Below are 18144 nucleotides of genomic sequence, written 5' to 3' on the forward strand. Positions count from 1 at the left end.
CAACATAAATATATCGAGTGTAGCATTGTATCATATTGTGAAGTGGGAAAAAGACTTAAATACACACACAATAACTGACCCATAGTATTTATTATCGCTAGTATTTTGTTGCCGCAGGATTTTGAGGTGCGGATCCTTTCAGATAGTCAGACGCGTTGTAACCGACTCTCTAGGACACTTTCCGGCCTCGCCATTGGCCGTAATTCACATGGTGTCGCTTCGTAACGGCATCTCAGCACACAGCCCGATCTCAGCGTGTGGCTACAGCTTTTCGCCTCGAGGAGAAGTTGCCAAGCAGCAAGCACGCCTGTGATCGCCGCGACGGCCTTGCCAATACAGGACCTTTACGTTTTTGTGTTCACGGTTAACGATTTAGAGTGCCTCGCCTTCAGCGTTGATAAGTGAAGTTCTGCGTTGATCCTTGAAGTGCAAGCGAAATTCCGCGCGTCGCACACGGCACGACAGGGCAAACGAAAACGATTGTAAGATGTAAATTTCCGTCGTCGTGTCATTTTTGCTTCAACTCGTTGCCTCTCACATCACCGCTGTCGATAGGTCATGAGTGGTGTCTTGTGTATTCACTGCTCATGTGCTAGTGAGGTTGCCGTGGTACAGTAATCTGTTACGTCTTCAACGTGCATGGAAGCATTTTGAAGCCATAGTCCTACGCACACCATTTCACGAACCCCTCTTCAAGTGTGTGAGGCGTTGCCAACGCGCACAAGCAAGATACACACACAAGCTGGCATTGATGGGCATTTCATTCGATGCTTCTCACGAGCGTTTGTTCAAGCAAAATACACACACAAGCTGGCATTGGTGGGCATTCCATTCGATGCTTCTCACGAGCATGCCCACCAATGCCAGCTTGTGTGTGTATCTTGCTTGTGCGCGTTGGCAACGTTTGCTTCACTGCGTTCAGACCCTAGCTTTACCCGTTGCTTCGGAGTTCGACTATGCACTTGGCCATTTTGTCTTAGTTCGCGGTGAGGAGTCTCCCAGTGTTGTCGGCAGGCTGCTGGCACCACAGTTGTGACATACATATTCGTGACCTGCCGAACAACTCAGACATCCAAAGTGCCGGCGGCAGCTAATGCCGCATTGCGTCCCGGAGCCGGTCGCTCCAGCTCGACACTGGAGTCCGCATCATCGATGCCATCGTTTTGGGGCGTATGGCATGGTGTGGCATGGTTAGGAGCCAGCGCTTTTAGCAACAAGGTGGTCGGCGTCAGGCTCCCCTCTCTATCTGGATATGGCTACACTTTGGTTGAAGCGGAGAACAATCCCCTTCGCCGCCAGAGGGGCGCAACCCATTCGCCATCTCCCGATCCCGAACGATGGCGCCGCCGCTCCTCGTGCTGCTCTTCGCGCTGCTCGGCGCTCTCCCCGCAGTGGTCGCCGAGCACTGGGCGGTCATCGTGGCCGGCTCCAACGGGTACAGCAACTACCGGCACCAGGCTGACGCTTGCCACGCCTACCACGTCGTGCGGCGCCACGGCATCCCGGCCGAGAACGTGGTGCTCATGATGTTCGACGACGTGGCCTGGCACGAGCGCAACCCGTACCCGGGCCAGGTCTTCAACAAGCCCTCGAGCAAGAACGGTTCGCGGCCCGTGGACGTGTACAAGGGCTGCAACATCGACTACCGCGGCGTGGAGGTGACGCCCGAGACGTTCCTCAACGTGCTCACGGGCAACAGCTCCGGCGCCTTCGGCAAGAAGGTGCTCAACAGCACGGCCGAGGACCGAGTGTTCGTCAACTTCGTGGACCACGGGTCCCGCGGCAGCGTGTACTTCCCGCACATGAAGCCGCTCTCGGCGGCGAGGCTGAAGAAGGCGATGAAAACCATGCACGACAAGAAAATGTACAAGGAGCTCGTGTTCTACATGGAGGCCTGCGAGTCGGGCTCCATGTTCTCGGACAGTTTTATGAAGAGCATCAACGCGTACGTGACGACGGCGGCGAACGGATACGAGTCCTCGTGGGCCGCGTACTGCCCTCCTTTGGATGAAGTGGACGGTGAGCGCATTGGCTCGTGTCTCGGGGATCTGTACTCGGTCAACTGGATGGAAGACAGCGACCTCACGGACCTGTCGGGGGAGTCGCTTACCACGCAGTTCCACCGAGTGAAGAACGCCACCACCAAGAGCCACGTCAAGTCGTTTGGAGTCTCCAAGCTCAGCCACGAAATTGTCGGCAACTACCAGTCCACGTACGACAAGGCCCCCAACGACGACGAGTCCGGCGGCGACGACACCGAGTCGCTGGCTAAAACTCCTGGTACGCTTGGTGTTCAGTCTGCTGTTGAAAGCGCGGTGGACGCCCGCGACGTGGACCTTGTCGTCGAGTTCTACCGCTACTTGCGAGCTGCGCCTGGCAAAGATCGGCGTGTAGTTGCCGAGGAACTCACTGCAATTATTCAGGCTCGGGAAGCTGCGGACGAGGTGTTCGAGACGATCCGCGCCCTGTACGAGCAGCAGACTGGTTCGGCTTTGCTTCAAGTTGAAGAGCCACAGAACTTTGGATGCCATGAAGAGGTCACTCGCGCCTACGAGACGTCCTGCTCGTACGCCGGTGGGCTTACCAGCTACAGTCTGAAGTACGTTGGAGCGCTAATGGACTTGTGTGAGGCGAAGTTGAGCCAAGACGTAGTGCTGGCGATGGTGCGCAATGCCTGCTCGGTGGTCGAGCTCCGTCTCGTCACCAAGAATGGTGTGTTCGACACCAATGTAGCCATGCTGGGATGAGCCAAAACCATGGTACAAAACGATTGGACAGAATTGGTCGACTGCAGCAGGAGGGATGCAAAGCGCTCTGTCAGTTGAGCTTTTGCCTTGTCGAACGCAGAAGGAGTGAGAAGCCTCTGCACGTGCATGAATACATGTTGGCGTTTCCAATGGAAAGTTGTTCACGATGATACTAAAATGATATAATGAGCCTGAACCGTTTGACAGCGGGTAGTGTTGACAACCTCTTGCTGAGTGAACACAATCAAACAAATGTAGTGGTAGGAAGCATCAGGAAAGAGTTATGTACCTGTAAGAAGCTTGGCACCCTGCACGAGCGGATTGTTGTAAGCCGGTTTTGCGCCCCATTGTGCAGTTGAGTCCATGGGACGCCAAGAACTCGCGTTCGCTGAACTCGACACTATCGAAAAGGAGGTCTATTCCTGTTGTTCAAAATACAATAGAGCTGCCACCCGGCCGTCTATCCTTCCAGGTTAACACCGTTGGGGAAGCCTTCCTCCTGCTCCTCGGGGATCGAGGCCGACTTCTCGGCGCCCAAGTTCTCGTACAGCGTCTTGAGCTCCTCGTGCTCGTCCTCAATGGCAACATCGTACGGCTATAAGACACCGATTAGTCCAGCAACGCCTACCGGCATCAAAACCTCCCGCCACTCAACTCACCGTCTGGCCCTCGGCGTTGCGCGCGTTCAGGTCCGCGCCGTGCTCCAGCAGCAGCTTGGCGCACTCGACCGTCTCGCAGCGGTGCAGCGGCGTGTCCATCTCGTTGTCACCTGCGCAGCAAGCGTCAGTCTTCTCCTCCAGCAACACCAAAGAGAACGCGCCACGCCCACCGAGCTTGGCGTCCGCGCCGCTCGCCAGCAGGAACACCACCAGCTCCATGTGGGTGTAGCTCACCGCCGCTTGCCTACCAGCAGCACAACTCGTCAGCCGACAACCTCTCCACCGCAATCCAACCCAACCTTATTTACTTACAGCGGCGTGTAGCCGTACTCGTCCTTGGCATTGGCATCGCCTCCGCTAGCCAGGAACGCCTTGACGCTGTCCAAGTCGCCGTCGCTCGCCGCCGTCCAAACGTTCATGCTCATGTTTTCCTGATGACCACGACGACTTTGAGTGGGTACACTGCCCTCCCCAAAATGGGCCCAAATGCCCAAATGCCCGAATCCTCAGATCTGAGTACGTTATGTACACCACACACGTTCAAAACTGGCGCGTACAAACAGCCACAAATCCAAAAATAGAAGTTAGACACGACCTGTAGCGCTAAAACTCACCCCAAAGCAGCACAGCAGTCTCACTGTTTGAGCCTCTGCAGGATGGCGCACCTCCCGCCGCGCGCACAGCCCGCCGCGTCCTCGGGCTCCCCGGCGCTCAGCAGCGACACCGTCGTGTTCTCGCTCACCAAGGCGCCGTCTCGCCAGTCGACGGTCGTGGCCGGCACCGCGTCGCCCAGCGGCGGCGGCTTCCAGCAGCGGGAGACGCAGCCGCAACTCAACAAGTTCCGCGTGGAGGCGCCGCGCGGCGACGGGGTGCGGCGCATGACGGTGCGAGTGACCAAGCGCGGCGACAAGCTGGGCTTCGGCGTGCGCCACGACCGCTACAAGCGGCTGCAGGTGTCCACGCTGCAGGGCGGCGACTCGAGTCTGCGGGTGGGGGACACGCTGCTGTCCGTGAACGGCGCGGACCTCACGGGGCAGGAGTTCCTCGCGGTCATCCAGCAACTCAAGGCCGCGCGGCCGGGAGAGCTCGTGTTTGAGATCGAGCGGCCCGAGTATTCGGCGTCCAGGGGCGACGCCCCCAATCTGCAACATAACGGGCAGGCTGGAGCACAGATGAGCACGCGGTCTCCTCACGGGGCGCAGTCTCCGCCTGTTAACCCCTGGGGCGCGGCTTCGGTGAAGTCCGTGCCGGCAACGGTGACTAGTGGAGGGGGATCCGTGTCGGCCTCGCCGGCGTATTGGCCTCAGAATGGGGCGAGTCCGCGTGGACAACCAGGGAGGATCATTGCGGGGTATCCACCGACGACGTCGGCGCCTCAGACGGGAGTTCCGCCGCCGTCTATCCCGGTTACGGCGGGTGCGCCGGCGAACGGTGGCCAGCAACCGAGGAAACGAGCGAGACCGTGAGTATTTGAGTTGAGGTGAAGGAGGGGTGGTTGGGTTTGCTGATTGTTTATCTGTCGTTGTATTTTACTTGCAGTGCACAGCGGGCTGTGACCATGCTGGACGACAACGGGCAGCCTGTGAATGTGACTGCGCTGATGGCTGACCTGAAAAAGGAGCGGAGTGAAAAGGCTGCTTTGGAGGAGAAGAACAATGGACTACGAAAGCGGTTGCAGCGCATGCTAATTGAAAATGACGAGGTACGCGTGCGGGCGAAGAATGAGGTCTCGGCAGCACAGGAGAAGGCAAAGCGCGAGGTTACCCAGGCACAGAACCAATTGGCAGCTGCACGGGCGCAGCTTCGGCTGCAGGACCGTGGCCCTGATGTGGGGCGGACAGATTCGATCGTGAATGAGCTAACGGCGTGCAAGGCTCAGCTAGAACGGCTGAAAAAAGCTGAGGCGGAGCGGACAGGAGTGCTTAACGCGCGATATCGAGCTGAATGCCGCATTGCCACTGTCGACGCGCAGCGTGTACTGGACTCGGTCGTTGGGATGTTCAGAACGAAATTGCGGCAGGTTGGTCGCATGGTCCGTGACAACACAAGTAAGCCCGAACTGGAAGTGGCGTGTGACGGAATACGCCGTCTGGCATTTATGAAGCTGTTTGGCATGGCACATGATTTTACTTTCTACACGTCTGCAGAGTATCACTCACAAGAACCGGTGCACCACACACTCGAGCAGGAGCAATTTTCCGACTTGTTTGGCAATTCTTTATGTCACGAAGAGCGTGCAGGATTGTTCTACGCCGCTACTGCCCCCATGGTAAGTGCCAAGCAAGCTGAACTACAGATTGTGGTACTCGTGTGATTTACGTATTTTCAGTTTGTCGTGTTTGACCCTAGTGCTGAGAGTGTGGTCCTGAAGTGCCAGTGGGCTGAGCAAAACGCCCTTCGCGACCTTGCTCGCAACTTCCGCTTTTGAGCAAACCAGTAGAATAGATTTTTTGACCTCTTCGGTAAGAAACTTCATGGCAACGCACTGAAATTCTATGTATTGATTTTGAAGTTCTAAGCAACAGTAGGGAGATTGCCGTTGGCGTTGTTCAGAGTGTTGATGGATGTGGTGTTGGTGATCGACAGCGCCATGGACTGCATGACAACGTCGCGGAGGCGATTCCAGAGAGCAGGTGCCAATTCATCCATCGTTTCATACGTCTCCCGGGTCATTTCGAACACCGTGCAGGACTCCAGCGCTGTCGCAGCCATGTAGCGGTATTGGCGGCCGAAGAAGTCCACCTCACCGAACATGGCACCGGGCATCACATTCTCCAGTAGAGTCATGGACTTGCCGGGGGCCACACTTCCATCGTCGTTCATGAAGAGCGCAACACGGCCACTGGCGAGGAAGTAGAACCGATCCGGGTACGACGCGACACGGTAGAACTCGTAACCTGCAGGTACCTCATACTTACGGAAGAACTGGTCGACACCACGGAATAGCGGCGAGTCGTCAGGTTCGCCCATGAAGCGGTGCAGCAGCACACTCATGGACTCGTGGTGATTGGTCAGCTCCTGCGCATGGTGCGTGTTCACCAGTAGCTGGTTCTCGCAAAACTCCAAGGCAGACTCAGCGTTGAGAAAGAAATTCTCCTCTTCTGCGATCTCATTCTTGAGTAGCAGACTGCGGATCTCCGGGAGAACGTCGGCAAAAATGACAGTGATTTCGTGGCGCTTGCAGTGCTGCTGCAAGATCATAAATGCACTGCGTGCAGCCGTAGCATCCATACCAGAGACGCGGGTGAAGTCCATGACGACGTATTCGGTCGGCAAACCGTCCGGGTGAGGCGCAGGACTACCATCCAGACACTCGATGGGGACATCTCGCTTTGACACAGGCGTGAGTGGAATACCGGAGTCGTCGACGAACTGTGGGTCAATGTCCACTTTCCTCTTCGATTTCTGCTTGAGAGCAGCTCGGGGCTTGCGAATGTGGACAGCCTTCTGCACGTCCTCAAGAATCTGCACCGAGGAGCCGAAGAAAAGGTAACCATACAACTCCAAGTACACGATGGCGTCGCGCTTCTGGCCAAGCAACGTTCGCGCTGCGAGCTTTCGCACAGCAGCCGAGGAGCGTGATCGACGGTTCACAACGCGAACCTGAGCATAGCCAAACAAGAAATTGATGATGGCGAAGCCGATGCCAAGCACCATTCCCAGCTCGAGCGAGACCATGTTGATCGCGATGAAAGACAGCCATAACACCACGTACTCGCGCGGCAAAATTTTGTGATACACGTGCACAAGCCACTCCACCATCAAGTCGATAGCAATGAAGATCAGCGTCGCAGCGAAGAAGAATCGCGGAACGAGACTCATGACGGAGAGCGGAATGAGCACGATCGCGAACTCGGAGATGATAACGCACACACCCACAAGACGTGAGTTGGTCTTGGAGCGGTAGGTGAAAATGGTCTGCGAGAAAATGTACGATCCAGTGTATCCGCCCAGCAGTCCGCTCACAAAATTTGACCAGCCGACGGACTTGAGCTCGTGGTTGATGTTGAGCTGGCTGCCCATGTCCATCTCGATAGCCGCCACATCCAGACACGACGAGAAGGCCACGACAAACGTCATGCCCAGCCACGTCGTGAGCTGTTTCGGCACCTGGTTCCAGTGCATCTGCGAGAAGTCAAACAGGTCGAACATCTGCACGAAGCCAGCGGGGTCCGAGGCCGGCGAGACCCATCCGAACTCGCGCGCTTCATCCAGCGAGACGCCACACAGCGCCAGCACCACGAAGAAGAGCAGTGGCATGAGCAGAATCGCAGCAGGCAGCGCGAACGAGTTCTCACAGCGCTGCGACACCAGCAACAGGACGATCCCGCCCAGAACGCCCGGGACGCAGAGGAGCATGTAGTGTGGGTCCCAGATCTGCAGCATGGACGTGAAGTCATTGATCACCAGCCCCGTGCACAGCGAGAGGCCCGCGTACATGCAGAAGAGGCCGATGAACGCCAAGTAGCCGCCCACCACGGGCATGGGCAGGTACGACACGAGGCCCGCCAGCTTGAACTTGCCCAGCAGCACCAGCACGACGCCCAGCGAGGCCGTGGCCAGGCCGATAGTCACCACCGTGGTCGTGACCTTGGCCTCGAGCGGCACGTCCTCGCCCAGCGAGTTGCAGATGGACGTGGCGATGGCGCTGAGGAAGATGAGGCCGGCGTCCTGCACCTGGCCGATGGCGAAGGGCAGCGAGCTCAGCAGCGTGAACATGACTTGGTGCACGACGCTGGAGAACATGACGAGCTTGGACAGCGCCGGCATGAAGCTGGCGAAGTCCGGGTGCCCGAAGATGATGGCGGCGTAGCCGTACATGCACGGGATGGTCAGGATCGAGTTGATGACTCCGTACATGAGCGCGTTCGTCAGCTTGGCCAGTTGGCGGCCGTTCCAGCCGCCTGTGGAGGGCTGGCTGTCCGTCTGCGGGTCGTTGCCCACCAGCAGCGCCATGGCCTCGCCATTGCAGGGCGAGCCCTCGTCCACCCAGCTGCGGTGGCGGCGACGCTGCTGCGATGCGTCATTCCGGGCCGTTTCGGTGGCGCGTTGGACGGCGCGCTCGGCCGCCGGAGCGCGCGGCGCGGAGTTGGAGTTGCTCCGGCGCTTCACGGCGCCCGAGAGCGCGGGCGAGTACATTGGCGGCGCTGCAGGCTTGGACGCAGGTGTGGTGCAGCGTGGCTAGTGAGACCGACTGGACTGGACCTGTGCGCTGGTGGAGGTGGAAGTGGACCTCTCCTCACTATGTCAGGACCACCACGAAAATGGGCAAAATGGTGATGGGCCGCGCAACGGTGACAAGTTTGTAACGGGTACGGTCTCAGGTTACGCTTCGTAACCCACGGGGGGATACTTAGCGGCGAGATACTCGGACCGTGTGAAGCCGTGCACACACACACACACACACACACACACACACACACACACACACAATGCGTTTGGATTCGACGGTCAAGACTGAATGGGGGAGTTGAGGGCCAGGACACTTCGCGGGGCGGGATGCACTTCTCCATACATCACGGGATATACACGCTCAGATTATCGCAGTTCTATCCATGAGTGTTGCTGTCGTAACGCCCTTCCACCAGGAGCTACATTATGTAGCGATGCATGTAGCGTGGAGCCTGAACCGCTGGAATTCGGTACGCTCGAGACTGCTGCTGTAGCAACGCAGGTGAGTGACATTCGTCACTACAGTTAGGTGACAACGACTGGTGAGCTTGTGGTGGTCGAACCTTCGACTTTCAACGAAAGGGAAAAACTGGACGTGACGATTTCCTGGAGAAACCAGGGCCTCACTTGCTAAAGAGCGGGCGGCGAATCAGTGATTCAGAATGACTAGTTAACAGACGCCTTCAAACGCCTCATGACCGAGCTGTAGGCAACGAGATTGACCCTAGGAAGCACCCATACGACAGCGAAGACCAGCGACGGATGTGTCTGTCAAGTATTTCTGCTGTGTTAGAATGTCCGCTCAACCGAATTACTCTCAAAGAGTTGTTTGCGGCACGTGTTGCTGGACCACCACACTACTAGGTTGATCGTTGGTTGCCGCGCACCGCACGTATCCTCCTGATCCTGATTTTGTAAGTTTATGGCATCGCCTCCTCTCGCGAGGCATGATCACGGCAATCGAATGGCCTTGTGCTTCCTAGCTGCATACCACTACTGTACATGTACGCACTGGGCAGGATAGGCGTGTAGCCACGTGTTGGACCGGACAGAACAAACACGCAGGTTATCGCTGTAAAACCGGATGGATGGCTACGCAAGAAGATCGCGTGAGTGTTATGCAGCGTTGGGAATCAACAGCGGTACGGTCCTCCCTGAGCACAACTTGCCTTGTCACTGCTTGGACAGCTGCGCGCTAAATAAGTAAGCGTTTGTTTCTCGAAAGCCGCACGCAGTTGCCTGTCACATGGGACTGCTTGTTGCTTCAGAACTTCTAAGGAGCTTTTGTTTACAAACTCAACAGATCCGAGAAGTATCCGAACAAACAGTAATCATCCGGCTCTGTCTTCAATCTTCAATCAATGGTGTTGAAGCAGCAGGTTAATGCAAGACAACACGAAAATGAGACGGAGCGAGATACGTGGAGCGATGTGGACAACATCCTCGCTCTAATCAACAACGCAATCCGCACGATGGACAGTGTCGGCAACCGCTCGTTTTGCTGGGTACGTCATGGTCCCGATCAGTGCGATGATGGACAGCGCAACGGATGGCACTCGCGATTTCTGCTCGTTTCAATGAACCAAACTGGCGTCACTGTGAATCTCGGCCCCTTCAGGTCCTAGCCAGCGTTCATTTTGCTTCTTGCAGTGTACTGCACACGTGTTCAGGGGCTGTCGCGTTGGTCACCCCCGGCTCGACGATGGACTCGATCATTCACGGCAACAGCGTCTCTCGGCTATCGCAGCTTTCGATGGTCTCCATTACGCACGAGAAGACCCGGAAGACCAACCTCGAATCTCCCTCGCACATGCTACTGCATACCAACGGCAGGGTGGCAAATTCGACTCGCAAAGACAACCAGCAGAACATCGCCCACATCACGAACGCGGTCATGTATGGTATTATCAACTCCATCCTGACCATCCCCACCATGTACGGCTATGCCGTCATTCTCTTCAGCCACAAAGACTTCGAAGACTTCATGCCGGCGCTCTCCAAGCTCGTCGTTTACTCCAGTGCAGTCCACCAAGTCATGTTCACGCTTTTGAGCTCGCTGCCGTTCTCCATCGGACAGGTGCAGGACGCCGGCCTCATCTTCCTCAGCACTATGGCTACTTCCATCTGTAACTCGCTGGGCGACGACGTGCCAGTGGAGGCCAAGGTGGCAACCTCTATCGTCACTATTGGCATCGCTACGGCGTTGCTGGGCGTCTGCCTCGTGGTGATGGGAAAGCTGCGGTTGGCCGCTCTCGCATCGTACCTGCCGATGCCCGTGATCGGTGGTTATCTGGCATACATCGGCATCTTCTGCTTCTATGCAGGACTCGCTTTGTGCACGGGTCTTGTCGTCAACGATGTCGAGTCCATGGCCGGTGTCTTCGACAACGCTCACGATGTCCTGCTGTGCGTACCTGGTGTGCTGGGCGGTGCTTTCTTGCTCGTGGTTTCGCAGCGATACGACAACTCGTTCATCTTGTCGGGGGCTATCATGATCATGCCGGTGGTGTTCTTCTTCATCATGCTGGTGGGTGGCATCTCGATGGACGAAGCACGTGACGGAGGCTGGATCGACCCTGCGAAGGACCCTGCCACAATCTTTGATCTCATCGACCTCTTCGACTTCTCCCAGGTGCACTGGGGTCAGCTCCCGAAGCAATTCGGCACATGGATCGGCATGGTTTTCATCGTGGCGTTTGGCTCTTGCTTGGATATCGCTGCTATCGAGCTCGACATGGGCAGCAAGCTCGACTTTAATCACGAACTCAAGACGGTCGGCTGGTCCAACGTTGTCAGCGGTGTACTAGGCGGGTACAGTGGCTCGTACATCTTCTCACAGACCATCTTCACCTACCGGTCGAAGATCAACTCCCGCATTGTCGGTGTGTGCGTCATCATCGCCGAGTTCGGCGTCGTCTTAGCCCCCGTGTCTGTCATGAGCTACGTGCCGCGGTTCTTCTTCGCAGCCACGCTCATCTTCATCGCCATCGACCTCATGATCGAGTGGCTCGTGCTCACGTACAAGAAGATGTCACTGCGCGAGTACGTGGTGCTGTGGTTGACATTCATCGCTGTGAACATCGAGTCGCTCGACGTCGGTATGCTCATTGGAGTGGGTATCGCCATCGTGAACTTCCTGCTGGGTTACGTGCGTTTGCCCGTTGTGGCCCGTAAACCCCGCTCGTCGGACGCGGTGCGGTCTCTCGAGGAGCGTAAACTCCTCAATGATAGGAGTGGTGCCATTGCCTACTTCGAGCTGAGCGGCTTCCTGTTCTTCGGTTCGTCGGCGCAGATCCTCGATGGGGTACAGAAGGCTGTGTACGTCCGCAAGAAATTGCCAGGTTTCGCCGAAGACGCGGGGATGAGTTACCTCGGCGACATTAGCATGCCGCTCACGCCGGATGAGAGCCGAGTTCCCTTGATCGAGTGTCTTGACGGAACCCCAGCTGCAGACTCGAACGCACCACCAACAGAGTATGTCATCATGGATTTCGCCAATGTCACAGCGATGGATGCGACGGCGGCAAGGAGCGCCTTCCTGATCCTGCAGAAGTACTGCAACAACCACGACATCGTCGTCATCTACGCTGGAGCGGCCCCCGAGATCCAGAATTTGTTCGTGAAGAATGACGTCGCGGACGAGGCGAGTTTCTACTTGAGCGCGGAGCCCGCGCTGGAATTTTGCGAGAACCAACTACTGGGCTGTGTGACCAGCTCCGAGAGCGCGTCTGCGCGTGCTAGCAGTATCAACGAACAACGTGCGAGTTTGGTCCTCCAGGACTTCATCGGTGAGTGTGACGACCACCAGCTTCTGTGCGGCGCTGGGCAGTTCTTCAAGAGGTACGAAGTTCCCACGGGTCACGAGTTTTACGCCTCTGGGCAGTCTGCAGACCACTGCTATTTTCTTGCTAGAGGCAGCATCGCGACGTCGCAGTCACTGATTAGCAGCGGCTCTCTGTTTGGCGAAGCGGACTTCATCAACCGTCAGCAGCGGCAGTCAACCGCTACTGCGACGCAGCCGTGCACTGTGTTTGAGTTGAGTCGGGAAGCGTTCGAGTCGATGCAGGAGTCCGCGCCTGCGCTGTGGATACGCGTTCGAGATGCAGCGATGCAGTCTGCGGTTGTCTTACCTACCGTTTAAAAACTGTTTGTTTTCAAGAGAAATACTACAACAAGAAAGTTACTAGTTTGAAGAAGATATAAAATAGAGATTTAAACGAGCAAGTACACATTATTATTGTACATGTATTTTACCAACCGACCGTAACCTTGGGTTTTATCATTTTCAAGCCCCCCTCCCCCCCCGTCGAGCCGGGAGCTTGTGGTACCGTGTATGTGACCTGTATCTACTAGAAATAAGAGCCGCGTCGGCGATATCGCGCTATCCAGTCGTTTTTGCCGTTTAAAAACTGCAAATTCGTCCTGCTTGGTCAACCTGGCCAAGGTTTAGCCAGCTAAATCGTACAGGTACTTGCATCTAGGACCTTCGCCACTATCTCTGAGCTGCAAATTATATCCGACCCGAGGAATTAAACTGGCTAAGTAGCTTGTCAAAACGTAAGTAGGTAGAGAACCTACTTATAAGTGGCGAGGAAAAAAGCAAAATAGGAAACTGAAACGAGCTAGACTGTGAGGAGATGCAGAACCGACCAAAGATGTAATCATTGATCAATCCTTAATGCCGACCACAACGCCTCCTGCACGGAGTGTCATGTCTTCTTTGCGGGGTAATCCTGCTGCGATTGACCACGGAATGCACGTTATGGAATTGCTCGACACCTCCGCGCACACTAAGGTGGCTTACCGCAACACAAATCAGCTCGATCTGGGTCAGCAGCAGCGCCCAGCGTCGCCATGACTCAGAGGAAACGGTAGTATAGGTTGCAACGTTTTCGAATACCTATAAGATTTCGCAGTCCACAGTACATCTAAAATATCCACATTTATGTCGGGTTTCGTATAACAGTGCGACTCATACAAATTTAAAGTGTACAACTCGCATCGTTACGACTCGTACAAACTAAAATCCTACGACTTGTACAAATTAAAAGTTTGGGACTCGTACAATGCACAATCATACGAGTCCTACAAAGTAAATCCTACGAGTCGCACAAAGTAATATCTTGCGACTCGTACAAGATAAAATCCATACAATTCCTATGAAGTAAATCCTACGACTCGATACCTAAAAAATGTAAAACTTTAAGACTCCTTACCCCTGCTGGAGGTAAGGACTGGAGTGGTTTTGTTACGAACCCGACGTATCCCAAAGTGGCTCGTGCGACCGACATCAATCTGAAACCGACGATATGGGAAGCTGTCGAGTGAAAAGTGCTATTAGTGGGCATAATGGCACAGTAAAAAAAGTCGTACGATTTTGCTTTTTAGCAACTCGTAAAACGCAACGAATCTTAAAATTCTACGAGTCGTCAATCTAGACTCGTAAAAAAAACACGAGTCGTAGAGGGTCGTGTCTATGCTTAACTGTTCAGTGAAGCTTGACGCTGGAAGATCGGTTTCTTGCAAAGATCCCTCTTCCACTTCATAGTGAGTCGTACAAGACTGTAGGCCACTTCGCAATTTGCAGTCTTTGTGTAATCGGTTCCGGCCTCCGGGCCCTCTGCAACCTGTCCCCGCGCAGCGTGTGTTAGCTCAAAGCAACCGCACTAGTCATGTTAAAGGAACGTATTTACTAACCCCCGGACACTTGATCAAGGGGTCCGCATTCCCTCCCGAGTGCCCCAACCAGTTCAAGCTGCTTCTTGAAAGCGTGTCGACTTCGACGGGCTGTTGGGAAGAGGAGTACGAGGATTGAATTAACCACAACGAAACAATGGTGATCGACTTCTACTGTCCAAGCACCACCAAGAAAATTGGGCTTCAAGCCCCAAGCATGAGTACCAAGACAGCCTTCAAGGCTCAATAAACATTTACGTCAACGTTGCAATCGCGATTCTAACTTCAGGACTCTACAGTATAGTTAACTACTAACTACTAACACACATAGAGGTTCTCTGCCCCCTCCCCCCTCTGCAAGATTGCGAATCGTAAAAAAATGAAAACTCGTAAAACAAAATCGTAAAATTTTGAAAATAGAACTGATGTGCTTCTAAATCCGGTGTGCTATTTTTTTCTTTATTTTCTACTTACCTATTAATAGCAGGACAGAATGGAGTAATCTACTTAGCCAGTTTAATTCCTCTATCCGACTCGCTATATCCGACTTCTGAACATCGGATTTGCCGTTTTTTTGGAAGCACAATAACGTTACTTATAAAGCAATTCGTGGTCCACATTGTGGGCTCCACAACACTGCTGGTCGAATCAGCTGTCTCCAGCAAACACTGTTTACGTGAACCATCTGAAATTTTGTCGTTTAACTACTGTATACTAACTAGCAGAGCACAGTAAGTTCTGTACAGTAACTACACGTATATCGAGCATACGACTGCGATTTCAATGCGTGTGATCACGAATTCCACACACACTACTGTACACTGTAGCGCAATGATGCAAGGTGAATTGACATGCGAAAGCAACGTACGAGGCGGAATATCCTTATTCTACTTCATTAACCAAGACATTAGCTCTTTTGTGAGCCTACAGCAGTAGGCTCAAAATGCATGGCACCCGTGTTGTCGTGGGTTGTGTGTACCCGAATTAAATTTGTAAACACGAGTAACACATCTGTTTAATCATTTTAGAAAAGAAAAAGAGGACATCTTGTTTCTTGGAAGTCCCATCCGACTCCCTTTCACTACCATGCCGGTATAGGGAGAAGGATGGAGGTCATTTTATCATGAAGCTCTGCCTCCAGCGGAACGGTTTGAATTCTGCAGGTTTTCCCTCGTTTATGGTGTCTGGCGGTCGTCTCTCTCCCACCCACCCCCACACCATTCGTTCATCGTACGGTGCATGTATACTGTACGTACAGTACAGCTTCCCTCCGGTACAGGGCTGAGCGTCAGTTCGCGTTTCGCCTTACAACACTGAAGTCTATCTCCTCCCTCATCTGCTATGCGAGGTTTATTCTACGGGGTGCTTGCAGTCACTGTCCTCACCAGCGGCAATGTTGTTGTTGCGGCCCCCGGCGATTCCGTTCAGACCGCAAGGCTCGTCCTCAAGACGTCGGCCGATAGTACGTTCATCGATGAATCCAGCAAGAGGTTCCTTCGACTCGACGAGCCGGCCGACGCCGATTTATTCGCAACTGAAGAGCGCGCGCAAACCTCGGAACTGGGCAAACTTGCCAAGCAGCTAAAACTGAGGAGGACGGTCCCGAACAAGTATGCTGCCGTCATTAAAGCGGAGTTGCATATCAAGAAGCAGGCGTTCAGCGTCTTGGACAGGAAGTTCTTGGGCTTGCTTAAGAAAAGATACTCCCCGAAACAGGCCAAGAACCTCGGATTAATCAGGGGCAACGAGATCCAAGAATACGAAAAGTTTCTAGCCAAATTGGTCAAAGCACGGAACCCAGCGGCATTCAAGAGAGGATAATTTTTTTCTCGCAATAAATGCATTGACCAGCGTTTGGTAAATTGCGTCGGACCTTGCTATCTGCAGCACTTCAACACCAGAGGTTTACCGGGGTGTATTTCCCACACCTGCTGAGGTGCTTGGTATCCGGCCTTGTCTGTCTTTCAGCTCAAGTATATTCGCACTGCGTACACGCGGATTCTCAATGTCATGGGCATTCATCGCGTCTAGACCGTGTAAATACGTTGATGCGCTTTCAATGTATTTGCTGAGCTCGTGCAGCGAAAACAAATTTTCTCTCCCTGAAAGACGAAATATTATGGTCCCCATTGGTCATAACATCAAAAAATACTTCATCGAAGGTGCACTATAATTATTTGATAACCTGTTGGAACGGACATACATGTTCGTCCCTATTGCTAAGTGACATCAATGCTCACTGAAAAATGAACACACATCTCCAAAGCTATATTCTTGTCTAGCCTTGGCCGGTGAGTACGGAACGGGTTCTTCCTCCGTAGTTGGGACCAGACCAGGCGACAACCCGGAATTAACATGGGAATTAGCTAGCTCGAGGCATAATTGGGGTCGATAAGGGAATAGAATAACGCCAGAATTATGACGGCAAAAATTGTGAAAGGCACAATATAATAAACAAGTAATAGTAAGCAAGTATAGCTCTTTCTTTTTGGCACAACTGTACTTAAGTAAATAGTAGTATTACAAGTACTTACTTCAGAAGTTTTTGTCAACAACCGCTCTGACAAGTACGTGGAGATCGTTTCGGCTACCATGGAGCAAGGCGTTTAATGCAGGATTCGGCTGTCTGTTGCTTTTTCCGCACTCACAGGACGTTAAAACTAGTTGGAAACACAAGCACAAGACTATTTTGCTGATATGGAGGGTCCACACAGCGATGGTGTTTCATGGAACATGGAGCTTCACAACGAGATCCACTTTAGTGGCAACCGAGAACGCAAAGTCTGGTCAGCTTATTTCACCGACACTGTCAAAATATGTTTTAGCATTCTGCTGAAGTCAAGCTGGATGGACATGAAATGGCTCACGTCCTGCAGCAATTGATCTTTGATGCACCTCAACCTGTAAGTTTACCCAACCTTGGCGTCGAATTTGAATACCTCGTCAATAATTTAGATTTTACAACCAGCCGTAGCTAACGAAATGAACTAGTTAAACAACTTTTTATTGTTGCCAACAAAATAACCCTTGATGTAAGTGCAATTTTTAGAAAAAGAAATGAAGAACCGAATAATAAAAATACAACGAGCTTAGGAAACTTCAGGGATTCGAAGTGCAATATGCCACCCGGTACAAACGTCGTCACGTCGTTTCTGCTACTGTATACCGGTATACACGTAGTGGTAGTGCGCGTTTTCACTCAGCTGCCTGTGTCTACACTAAATAGGGATCGTCTCGGTCACAGTACATGTACCTGTAGCTATACACGGTACGTACAATAGACTGGACATGTACTACAATGTACTACAATACCCGAATAAACATCCATAATCAATTTGAACAAACACACATTACCGGTATAATACAATCAAACCTGTTTATATGAGGCCCCGTTGGTGGCCATCTACAACAATGACTCATATAAAATGGACTCAGTTAAAAAACATTATGTGGTGCACGTAAAGAAATCGCGCATAATTCGCTGCCGCTTTGCCTTCACCGTGGTCTCCCGAACCAAAGCGGTCACGGTCTGTAAAGCTCTTCGTTCTCTATCAGTCTGCTCTCCGCATTGAAGCAGAAATGCAGACAGCTCCATGCAGTGTCTCAGAGCGATGGCAGGTTGAATTGTGGGTTCCTGGTCCTCCTCCTCCTCCTCCTGCTCGTCCTGCGAAACTGCATCACTTCCTGCTGCTTCGTCCACTATCACATCTGGCTCGTGCGCAGGCACGTCCTCGTCCACTGCCAGATACTCACTAGCGCTCACAGCGCCCTCCCACTTCGATAAAATCGCTGTCAACTCCTCCATCTCATTGCCGGATACCGCCTCAATGTAATTCGTGTAAGCGCGGACCCTTCCCAGCATCGTTCCGCCCAAAATGCGAGTTTTAACC

At 53.4% G+C, this 18144-nt stretch overlaps 7 protein-coding genes across 7 annotated transcripts; 4 read left to right on the forward strand and 3 right to left on the reverse strand.

The window, feature by feature from the left end:
• Positions 1–1337: 1337 nt before the first annotated feature.
• IUM83_17215 (Vacuolar-processing enzyme) lies at positions 1338–2747 on the forward strand (the record flags this gene model as incomplete). Its single annotated transcript, XM_067942149.1, has 1 exon — positions 1338–2747. The coding sequence occupies one exon, from the start codon at positions 1338–1340 to the stop codon at positions 2745–2747; it is 1410 nt and encodes a 469-aa protein (XP_067790942.1).
• Positions 2748–3207: 460 nt separating this feature from the next.
• On the reverse strand, positions 3208–3825 carry IUM83_17216 (Ankyrin repeat-containing protein; the record flags this gene model as incomplete). Its single annotated transcript, XM_067942150.1, has 4 exons — positions 3208–3342; positions 3407–3516; positions 3577–3650; positions 3719–3825. 4 exons carry the CDS (start codon positions 3823–3825, stop codon positions 3208–3210), a joined length of 426 nt encoding a protein of 141 aa, XP_067790941.1.
• A 237-nt stretch (positions 3826–4062) lies between these two features.
• On the forward strand, positions 4063–5834 carry IUM83_17217 (uncharacterized protein; the record flags this gene model as incomplete). The annotated part of the gene is made up of 4 exons (XM_067942151.1): positions 4063–4868; positions 4946–5454; positions 5554–5675; positions 5736–5834. 4 exons carry the CDS (start codon positions 4063–4065, stop codon positions 5832–5834), a joined length of 1536 nt encoding a protein of 511 aa, XP_067790940.1.
• Positions 5835–5920: 86 nt separating this feature from the next.
• On the reverse strand, positions 5921–8545 carry IUM83_17218 (Sulfate Permease (SulP) Family; the record flags this gene model as incomplete). Its single annotated transcript, XM_067942152.1, has 2 exons — positions 5921–6533; positions 6780–8545. The coding sequence occupies 2 exons, from the start codon at positions 8543–8545 to the stop codon at positions 5921–5923; spliced, it is 2379 nt and encodes a 792-aa protein (XP_067790939.1).
• Positions 8546–10280: 1735 nt separating this feature from the next.
• IUM83_17219 (Sulfate Permease (SulP) Family) lies at positions 10281–12719 on the forward strand (the record flags this gene model as incomplete). Its single annotated transcript, XM_067942153.1, has 1 exon — positions 10281–12719. The coding sequence occupies one exon, from the start codon at positions 10281–10283 to the stop codon at positions 12717–12719; it is 2439 nt and encodes an 812-aa protein (XP_067790938.1).
• Positions 12720–15595: 2876 nt separating this feature from the next.
• Positions 15596–16075, forward strand: IUM83_17220 (putative secreted RxLR effector protein; the record flags this gene model as incomplete). Its single annotated transcript, XM_067942154.1, has 1 exon — positions 15596–16075. One exon carries the CDS (start codon positions 15596–15598, stop codon positions 16073–16075), a length of 480 nt encoding a protein of 159 aa, XP_067790895.1.
• Positions 16076–17699: 1624 nt separating this feature from the next.
• On the reverse strand, positions 17700–18116 carry IUM83_17221 (uncharacterized protein; the record flags this gene model as incomplete). The annotated part of the gene is made up of 1 exon (XM_067942155.1): positions 17700–18116. One exon carries the CDS (start codon positions 18114–18116, stop codon positions 17700–17702), a length of 417 nt encoding a protein of 138 aa, XP_067790896.1.
• Positions 18117–18144: the final 28 nt, after the last annotated feature.

Source organism: Phytophthora cinnamomi, assembly GCF_018691715.1.
Source record: "Phytophthora cinnamomi strain GKB4 chromosome Unknown Contig43, whole genome shotgun sequence".
Taxonomy (NCBI): domain Eukaryota; phylum Oomycota; class Peronosporomycetes; order Peronosporales; family Peronosporaceae; genus Phytophthora; species Phytophthora cinnamomi.